A 10,326-nucleotide genomic window follows, 5' to 3' on the forward strand; every position below is an offset into this window, starting at 1 on the left:
TTTTTTTTTGCATGGTGCATAGCACGGTAATTTTGCAAAAGATGCCTCCATTTTAAGATCTAGTAGTCTTTAGGTATTTCTATTAAGACATTGATGGCTAGAATCATAAAATATGTCTGTTCTAACATGCTTTGTTTAAATGCTTATTTTGTTTACCAGCTTCATAGGATGCCTGCAATGCCTTTGGTGCATGTACAGGATATGGTACTGTCAGTTAATCTTTGAGAATCTAGGAAGCAGAGACCTTTTAATTTGTGCTAGTGACATGTCTGCATTCCAGCAGCTGCAAACCTACTGTGAGGAAGGTGAAGAAAGGGCTAGTGCTCCCTGCCAGATTCTTCTGAGTGTCTGAGCACCAGTTTGGTCAGTTGGCAGTGGGCATATCCCAAATCTGAAAGACCAAAGTCAGACCTAATTTTTGAAAATGTGGTCTGATTTGAAGTCTCAAAATCCACCTTCCTTTTTTAGAAAACTTTAATCGCTTACCTTTTCCTACTGTAATGAAATAACACTCCCTATTTTGACAGTCTCTGGCTCTATGGAATGAAAGGCAAAATAAACAATGAAGACATTGAACATTCTAATACACAACCTCAAATGTTTCCTTAATTCCTAGGCCTAAACTAGACAGCTTATCCAAACATTTCCTCCTGCTGACTCCTTCTGTCCCCCACAACATCCTGGGTTACTAGATTTTAGATAGGAACTTCTAATACACATAATCCACATTGAGAGCAGAGTTTCATTAGCACAAACTCCCCTATCATAATTGTAATCTACAGTAAATGAATGCAATTAGACACAACAGGGTCTCCCCTGAGCCCTCCCCTCCTCTGCACACAGACAGCAGCCATAAGCTGACACCAGGCTCTTGTATAAAGCTAGCACACTACATTCACTGCAATAGCAGCAGGTCAACAGGGTTGCACTTTCCAGGATCATGTCAGTGCTTCTCCTTCAGCTGTTAGTGCTCTCATGTCTTGGATCCACAGAGCCACAGGGAAATTCACAGCAAAGGAAAAGCAGAAAGCCATTTCAGCACTTTTTGTATCCAGACAAAAATCTTAAAAGTCAGAGTTTTCGTGAGCTGGTAGGTGAGAACCCAGTAGCTGTTGAGGACAAGCTGGAAGTACCAAGCTTTTTTGTAGCAATTCCACAGACAGCATCTGAAAGTGAGAAGAAAGAGGAGAAAAAAATGTCAAGATTCATCCTTCCCAATGCAGAACTTTATGCAGACCAAGGCCTGAGAACCTGGGCAGCACCCAGAGAGATCTCTCCTGTGGAAAACTTCTCTCCACCCCATTACTCCAGCAAGAGGGAGTCTGAGTCTCCCTACAGAAAAGATGCCAAGAAATTTTGGGACCACTTCATCTTAAAGAAAAATTCAGCATCTGAAGAGGTTGTCCTGCCAATCAAGACCAATGAAATGCATCAAGAAAACTGCAGAACCCTGCCTTTTGCCCAGGTAAGAACAGGTGTCTGAGATCAACAAACATGCCTTTTGTAATCAGCAACTAAAGATACATGGGTTATTTCAGTGGCTAAGTCACACAGCTTCATGATGAGCAGCTGAAAAACACTGATGAAAAAACTTTAGTCTGATAAGGCAAACTGCTAAATTGCAGCACTGGAAAGCCGCACACTTGATTTTCAGAGAGCTATTCTTTTTATGCAAAGATGTTCTGACATAGCCTAAGCAAGTAGGGCATTGGGGAGTAATTATCCATTCAATTAATATACACCTCAACAATTTGTATATCAGAATTATTATATACATATATATATATGTATGTATGTATGTATGTATGTGTATATACACAGTCACACGTGCATATTTACAGAGTCCCGGGATAACTGTTAAAAGGATAAGCTGGTTGTTTTCTTAAAGCTAAGCAAGGATTCTTTTCCACTGTATTAATTAGAAGACTGATGCTTAAACCTGATTCTGTGCTAAAAATGCTGGAGAATTGGTAAATTTTCCCATGCAAGGATGAAGCCCTTCTGTCATACAGTAATATTAAGACAAGTAAGTAGTACAGACAGAAGTGTCGCATTCCTTGTAAGTCAACATCTATTCTCAGTATTTCTGTAGTCACAGTCTGTCAAGGACGATGTTTTTTCATATCCAGAACTGAATTTATTTCACACAGGTATATTTAAATATAGATGTGGCCTAGAAACCTGTACCATTTGTTCTGAGAAGAAAAAAAATGTGGTGTTGTTTTCTTGAGGGCTGTTTTGTTGTTGGTTTTTTTTTTGTTCATATCTTCTAGCAAAGTCTGTGGCCCATTTCTTACCAGAAACCTGAAATTGCTTTCTGTTTCAGGGTGTTACTCATAACAGCTGTGAGAAGGTGACAGTACAGAATAATCTGTGTTTTGGAAAATGTAGTTCCTTTCATGTTCCTGGTCCAGAAGATCATCTTTATACCTTTTGTTCTCATTGCTTGCCCAGTAAGTTCTCCATGAAGCGCCTGAATCTCAACTGCACTGGTTCTGTCCCAGTGGTTAAAGAAATCATGATTGTAGAAGAGTGTAAATGTAAGACTCGGAAGATTAAAGATGCTGCAACTGGATCTGAACTGTCAAACTTACGTGCAAATGTACATGAGCACAATTAACCAGTGCAAAGTACCTCTTAACACAATCATAAGAATTCACCAGTGAAAAAAACCAAACAAGTAAAGCTGTCATCACTCTAGTACATAAAAATATTAAAAATATAGATTTTCTACATGAACTTCTTCTCTGTTCCAACAATAACTTTACCTAAAATGTAACAGATGTTTCCTTGCAGCTGTTAAAGAAGTGGAGATGAGATTACTAGGCTTATGTGTAAAGGTCTTACTTTAACAAGGAAAAACCTTAAATATTTTTCCACCCTTCCTATCACTGTTTCTGGGATGCTAGTAAACAATGGCTGAAGAATTAACATTGTTTAACTGTGTAAAAACTAAATGTACTGACTGGTTTACATTTCCTTTGCTTGTAGAGACTGCCAGTATATTTTGCAGGGAAGTAGTCTGCAAAAACAGGTTTACTTTTACATGAAGATAATGGCTGGAAAGCATGAAATATAAATGGACACAAGGCACATAGAAAACTGTGACTAGTTAATGTCATTCTGATTGCTCCCACCTGGAGTTCAGTTCCCATTGAAAACTAATAGTCCTCAAAATTTACACCAATTGATAGTAGTTGCAAAGGATGTTTTGCCATAGAAACCATTTGTTCTCTTCCTATATGCCTGCATTTGCTCTGTACATTTTTTTTTTTTACTGAAAGTGTTACACTGTACAATATAAAAAATGTTATAATCTCAAAGAAAACATCATAGATGGATTTTTGTTGTTATTATTATTTAAATTCACATTTAAATTTAAATGTTATTATCATTATTTAAATTTGTGGAAAGACATATTTTGGAAACGCATATTTTCCAGTCTAATAAGTTTTAACATTGTCAGTGAATCCAAGATGTAGTTCAAGTTCTCAACACCTAAACTAAAGCAGACAAGGCACTTGTGTGACAGAAGATCTGCACAAGGACTTTATCATCATGGCAATACCTGAATAGCTTTACAGGGACATCTGAGAGAACTCTGCTAGGAAGCGTCTGAGTCTACTGCTGAGCAACACAGCACCAGCGGCTGCTAGCTGAACTGCTGGCTTTCCTGCTCACTCCAGCTGCTTCTCCCTGGATTTCTCTTGCAGATCTGGCACACCAGGCAGAGATCGGCTTCCAGCAATTAGAGTTCAGTCCATTTCTAAGCCAGTTCTTTCAGTCCTCTGAGAATCTGTTCCATTGCTATTGCCAAACTCTCCGAACTGGGCCACTGTTGTTAAAGTGTCACAACTCTTTTTTTGGGTATTGGAAATAACTATTGATTTAGCTGGTCAATTCAAGGGTTGGGTAAATGATTCCTTGTATTTGAACTGCCATGGGATCAGAAGTGCCTTAATATTCTGTCAAAAAATATGTGCAGCATTGCTTTGGAGTGCGAGTCCTATGTTGAATATTTATTAAAAATTGGATCTGAATGATATTCTGATACTGGATCTGAAGCTGTTTGCTTCTGCAGGTCACTTGCAGGGAATGAACTGTATGTAGTCACCTTTCATTACACATAAACCTGTTTTTAAATAATAAAAATTGCATACTAAAACTGAAGAAAGTCTTCTCTCTATCCTTTTATACAAAGGACTGATGTGCAACCTATATATAGCTGTTTATATGTTATGTCATGATATAGGATGTCATTCCAAGTAACTAGCTGTCAAGATCTGCAGTTTTGGTCACCACAATACAAGAAAGATATTAAGCTATTAGACAGCATCCAAAGGAGGGCAATGAAGATGGTAAAGGGCCTTGAGGGGAAGCTGGATGAGGTCACTTGTTCTGTTCAGCCTGGAGGAGAGAAGACTGAAGGCAGACCTCACTGCAGTCACAACTTCCTTGTGAGGGGAAGAGGAGGGGAAGGCACTGATCTCTGTGACCAGTGACAGAACCCAATGGAATGGCCTGAAGTGGTGTCAAGGAAGGTTTAGGTTGGATATTAGGAAAAGGTTCTTTCCCCAGAGAGTGGTTGGGCACTGGAACAGGCTCCCCAGACAAGTGGTCACAACACCAAACCTGACAGAGTTCAAGAAGCGTTTGGACAACTCTCTGAGGCACATGGTGTGAGTCTTGGGGATGGTCCTGTGTGGACCTAATGGTTGGACTCAATGAGCTTTGTGGATTCCTTTCAACTCATCATACTTCATACTCTGTGATTCTATGATCCCTGTATTTTGTGTGATTATTAGTGTTCATTTTTAATCAAGACAAAGTAAGAAAAGCATACAAAGCATTAAAGTTCTTAACTTTTCCTCTTTTTTACCAACCCTTTTTTTAATCTGAAAAAGCTAAATATTCCGAGATGTTTTACTCAGAATGTTTGACCCATGTTTGAAAGCTGTGTGAATATATAAGAATATTTGAAGAATGTTTATCTGCAATTTTTTTTCCTGAAATGCAAGTATGTTTTTGATTTGTGTGTTTTTTTTGCAAGGCTTGATACTTGCAGAGAACTGCCTGAAAGTAGGACCTACATTCACTCCCAAAAAGATCACAGGACAATTATAAAGAAAAATCTTCCAGTCTTGTAATTTTGACACAACTGACTGATAAACTGAGAGCTTTGCACGTGAGGATGGCAGAACTGAAACTATATTGTGGACTGCAAAGTATTCATCCTTATTTTTTAAGCTCCTTCTGCATGCTGAAGCCTTACTGCAGTCAAAGAAAGCTATTCATGCAAGGTGTTTGCAGGACCAGATTCTTAGTGTGAATTTGCACAGCTTAAAAGTAGGTGAAAAGAGGTAATGACAGCTGTAGTAATTGCTAATTAGATTAGTGCTGTAGGTTTTTTAGATGCATGTTTAATTAACCCAGCAATGACTGGTTGCATGTAATTATCACAGTGTTCTGCAAAATCAATCAATGTGTTAATTAGATCAGATTTCTCAGCCTTCAAAAATTCCATATTAGGAATATGTTGTACCCAGGGGGTAAGAGGATTTTGCTCTCTCAGCACAGCAATGGCCTCTCTGAGTAGGATACTGTGGATCAGAAAGGTGCAGGGTGTGATCCATATCTCTGTATGGACGCTTCCAGTAGTAACATCATTATAGCAACAAACCTGCATTACTTTAGTTGTGTCTGCTTGGAGGTTGCATGCTTTCTGTAATGAAAGCTTTTCCACTTTTCCAATGTAACTATGCTTACAATGCAACTGCTGTTTTTGTGATTTATTTCAGAGCACTACTTGTGCAAGCCTATCTTACAGAACAAGACTAAGCCATAGTTGCAGAGCTCTCTGAAAATTCAAATCAATTCCAAGTAAACTTTCTGCACTTCTGACCTTTTATTTGACCTATTGTCTCTTTTCCAAAGGGGCATGCTTTATCTGGAAAATAATTGAAAAGAAGAGCTGTTTTTTTCCTACTGCCTAAGCAAAATAAATCTTCAGTACAGGCTATTCTCTTAAATGTGGATTTAATGCGAGCAGCTTTAATGCCTACAAATACACCAAACACCAGAGTTACTTCAAACTCGTATTGAATTCTGCACAACCATATATTCCAGGGAAAAGTCTCTGAAACTGCCCTTGGTACTTCATGCTGTGGTTAGTACTTTGTTCACCGCCTCTGAAATATTCACAGCTAAGGTCATGGCTCTCAGCTGACTAGCTTTTATTGACAGGTAGTAAAATCTCTTGCAGCGCTTTGTCCTAAATGTCCCAGCTCCTTGCTGCAACAGCAAAACAACAAGATTTCCTACTTAGATGGAAGCTCTCTGCCAGCCTTCACAGCTGCATAATCACATCACGTCTGGGATGCACCAGGGAGTGCATGCTGTGCAGGATGGTGCATGTGAAGAGGTGTGGAGTTGGGGTTAGGTCGGATCCTCCATTAGACAGTTTGCCAGTAGAACCAGGAAACACTAATAGTGAACTCTAAATATTATTTGATGTTGTGCTAAACCTAACTCCTTGAATATCTAGCATGTAGCCACCAACTTCAGCTCCCCTGAAATCATTCCCTGATAGCCATGCACACTTCCTCATCTCAGGTGAGAAAGAATGCAGATTAAAAGAGTCTGTAGTTGGCCCTGTTGAAAGAATATTGATAAAATGTTAGTTGTCCACACTGAGAACAAAATCATCCATTTACAGCACCTTGGCCTCCATGGAACCACCAAAATGGACTTCAAGTTGAAAAGCAAAAAAATGTAGGAGCTAAAATTATTATCAAAAAACCGAGTAACAATAATAAAGTCAGGGCCATTCTGATGCATTTTCATTTTCCTGGTTTAACGTATTGCTATTACCAGTCATTTATTCTGATGTTCTGCTGGTGGCTGCAGCCAGCAGTCAGGGGGTTCAAACAGAGCAGACATGTACCTAAGTTTCCTTCTGAACAAGGGATATCTGCTGAAGCTTGTTCAAAGTCACACTACAATAGATATGGAAGCATTCAAGCAGTTTGTTGCCCTGCCCTTCAGACAGCAACTCCTGGACATAGCGAGGCATTAGAAGAGCTAATATTAGAACATCTTCATCTGAACAGAGCTCCTCAAACCACTGTTAACTGCCTAAGTTAGCCTACTGCCTGGTCTACCTTGTCCCATATAATCTATCTGGGCTGCGGGATCAGTAGATCTCCCCATGTCTACTACTGAGGCAGACAGATTGGAAAACATACCTTGCCTTTGATTTTTCTGGACAATAAGCTAGAGACAAAATGGAGCCTGAGACACATTTTCGCTTAACATCTACCACCTCATTCTCAATATGTCACGCCGCAACTAACAAAACTTCTGGGCCAGGACAGGTTTTGTTTCAGCATGCTTTGTCATTGACGCAGAGTTCTGCCTTCACGACATGAAGGATTTTGCTCCCATTCAAGAGTTAACAAGTGTCTCCTATGTATTTTATCTAGGTTTACAAGGAAGTGACCAACACCACGGTGCTGCAGAAAAGAAGTGCTAGTAACAAACTGCACAATTTAGAAGGACCCAAGCAGCTGAGTACTGCTGAGAAGACTGATCTCTCAGCTCAGGGGATATTTGTGTACAGACAATGCACATGCAACAAGGGGCCCAACCGGGCTCAAAATGAATCCTGACAAACAGTATCAAGAAGCAAGGCGCTTGTAAGCCGTAAGAATCATGGGAGTCACAGTGCACACCTCTCTCTTGCATGTGCTCTCTATAACAGAGCATCAGCTGTTACTGCACATGGCTTGATTTTAGCATGCTGATTTAATATTTACAGAGTGCCAATAAAAATTGTATGATGACAGCTGGTGGCTCCTGTGGTAATTTACAAACAGCAGCAACAACACAACACAGACATCAGAAACTCCAAGAGGAATTCTATACTATTGTGCAATATTCGGGACTAAAGAATGTGAATAATTTTTCAGACTTTTAATAATCTTGGGTAATACATCTATATTGGATTTTATGTAAAGTTCATATTATGCAAAGTTAGTATTTCCCCACTCAGATAGGAATTCACCACAAAGACTCATTATCTATCTGTCTGGATTTGATATTCTGGCAGAAGTATCAGGTAATATTTATAGTCTGATATTTTTCCATTGGGAAGTCCAGCACACAAGTGCTTGCTTTCCTTCCTGCATTGTGCTTCCTCAAAAGAAGCATTAATAAATGGGGACTGGTGTACTGATGACTGAGCCAGAATAGACCACTGCCCTTGTTCCAGAACCTGTGTTTCCTCTGCACAACCATGAGTAGAAAAGAGAAAAATACAATCAGTCTGACAGGACTACAGGTCTAATGACTGGCCATTAGCAGCAAACCACTACAAAAATGCAAACATCTGGTATTCAAATAAAAGTTGACATTACTGACTCTTTCTTTTTATTCTACATGAAACCTTCACTGATTGTACTATTCTTCTTTGCTTATATTTCCATTTTATTTCCCAAGTCCATTGTCTCCTTTAAACTGCTTGATTGTTTTGGTTTGTTTTTTGCCGTCAACATTTATTCTTCAAATAAGAGAAAAGTTTTCATAGCTTATTATGCTTTTTACATATAGACATAAATTGATACATGAAATTTGTCAGGGAACAGAGACAGAGGCTGTTTTCCATTACAACAACTTTTCCAGTTATTCTTTTTGCCTTGTTTTTTAATAGTCCAATTAATATGTCTATTATTATCAGTGTTACCTGCTCCTAGGGACATATATATGTATATATAGGTTGTTCTGGAGAAAGTGCTCTCCTTTGGTTTAGATGGAACACACTTCCTTCTCCTTCTAGACAATGTCCAGTTTCTGCTACAAATATCTATTTTCAGGACAGAGCAATCTTAGGTTGAAGTATTAACAATTGCACTGTATAACAAGACTGTGGACACTGAAACCAGGACAAGGTCCAAAAGTCTTGGCAAAAGCTTGAAAACTACCTAAACGCCTACCTGACTTTTTGGGTTCTACCTTTTCAGAATAATCATATTGTGGTTAAGTTTTAGAAAGAATATAATCAGTAAAAAAAGAAGAATTTTCTGCATTGGTGGTGTTCACCATATTACTCTGCATCATTTCATCTACCATCGTGAAGGAAGAATGCTCCAGGGCAAGAGCCCATCAATTTACAGTGGGAACTATGCCACTCAGGCAGATGGGGATACCTTTAGGTAGCCAAAAGATCATATATGTGCATCAGCAATGGGTGCTCAAGGCATGATTCCCAGCTGGGAACGCTGAAAATTCTGTCCATCACAAGCTGTCTGTTGCTCTTAGCCACAGCTAATCCCTCATGGGTCTGAATTATCGTTTTAAAACAAAGATTGCCTTCTATGGCCATGTAAGGATCTTGTGTGAGCAAGGGGTATGGCGCAGCAGGAGACTTAAATGTCATGGAAATGTTAAACTGGTTTGTGCTGATGGAGAAGAAAGGCTAGGAAGCAAAATATATGAATCAATATATATAATAATATATATAATTCATAGGCATGAAGTGTCCTATTCCAATCAGGGCACACTGAATGTGTTTTACAAATGGTCCTTATACCTTTCATGCACTCAGAAACTACATGATTTGACCACTCATTACATAACACACTAATGCTACTATGTTGAAAAACAACTATAAATCTGTGGTGCCATTGTCCATCTGATTCTTTCTTGATTTAGGTGTCCCTGGAGTTGGTCTTGCTACAGTTACCTATGATGTCATAGATAATAGGAGGGATTTTTTCAGAGGACCCTGTTATCTTAATAGTCCAGGGGCACCTTTCTTTTTCATGGATGGCTTTAAAATTCTGAGAAACAAAAGGTCCTTATCTTCAAGGCGGGGGCTGTTCTCCTTGTGGTGAGCTGGGGCTCTCCAGCTACAGTCTTAACCATGATTATGCAGTACACAAGGTAGAATAAGTATCTCTTAAGAAAGTTAGTATTAATTTATACAATTAAGTTCATACAGCTTCATACTACGAAGCCTCGCTAGTGCAGCTCTCAGGGAATGAGATTCTCCTGGCAGCAGCCTGGAGCCCAAGGTACAGGCCTTGTCTGCAGTGCTAGTGTTTTATCAGGGACTGCAAGGAGACACTGCAGAGGTGGAGGAGAGAGGGCTCATTCTGACTAAAATCTGTGCTCGGGAAGGGGCCTGTAACAGCGAGCTCCAACCCTAGGGAAAGGCGGCTGGTCGGCCCCAGGCGGACCGGGCACAGGGGTTTTCCAGGGGGCAGGGGACACCGTCCCGGGGCGAGGTACGGCACCTCACCCTTGGTGCCTCTCGCAGTGCGCGGCGGG

The 10,326-nt window shown here is 39.8% G+C and overlaps 1 protein-coding gene across 1 annotated transcript; it reads left to right on the forward strand.

The window, feature by feature from the left end:
* The first annotated feature begins 940 nt into the window (after window positions 1–940).
* Window positions 941–2,620, forward strand: CER1 (cerberus 1, DAN family BMP antagonist). The gene is made up of 2 exons (XM_008921694.3): window positions 941–1,465; window positions 2,327–2,620. The coding sequence occupies exons 1-2, from the start codon at window positions 941–943 to the stop codon at window positions 2,618–2,620; spliced, it is 819 nt and encodes a 272-aa protein (XP_008919942.1).
* Window positions 2,621–10,326: the final 7,706 nt, after the last annotated feature.

Source organism: Manacus vitellinus, unplaced genomic scaffold (genome assembly GCF_001715985.3).
Source record: "Manacus vitellinus isolate BGI_N305 unplaced genomic scaffold, ASM171598v3 scaffold_18_pilon, whole genome shotgun sequence".
In the NCBI taxonomy this organism is placed as follows: domain Eukaryota; kingdom Metazoa; phylum Chordata; class Aves; order Passeriformes; family Pipridae; genus Manacus; species Manacus vitellinus.

Bases quoted from the DNA above. Each gene is read 5' to 3' on its own strand.
- CER1 (XM_008921694.3), top strand. From the start codon at position 941: ATGTCAGTGCTTCTCCTTCAGCTGTTAGTGCTCTCATGTCTTGGATCC. The intron at 1,466-2,326 runs GTAAGAACAGGT...TTTCTGTTTCAG, and splicing joins GAACCCTGCCTTTTGCCCAG to GGTGTTACTCATAACAGCTG.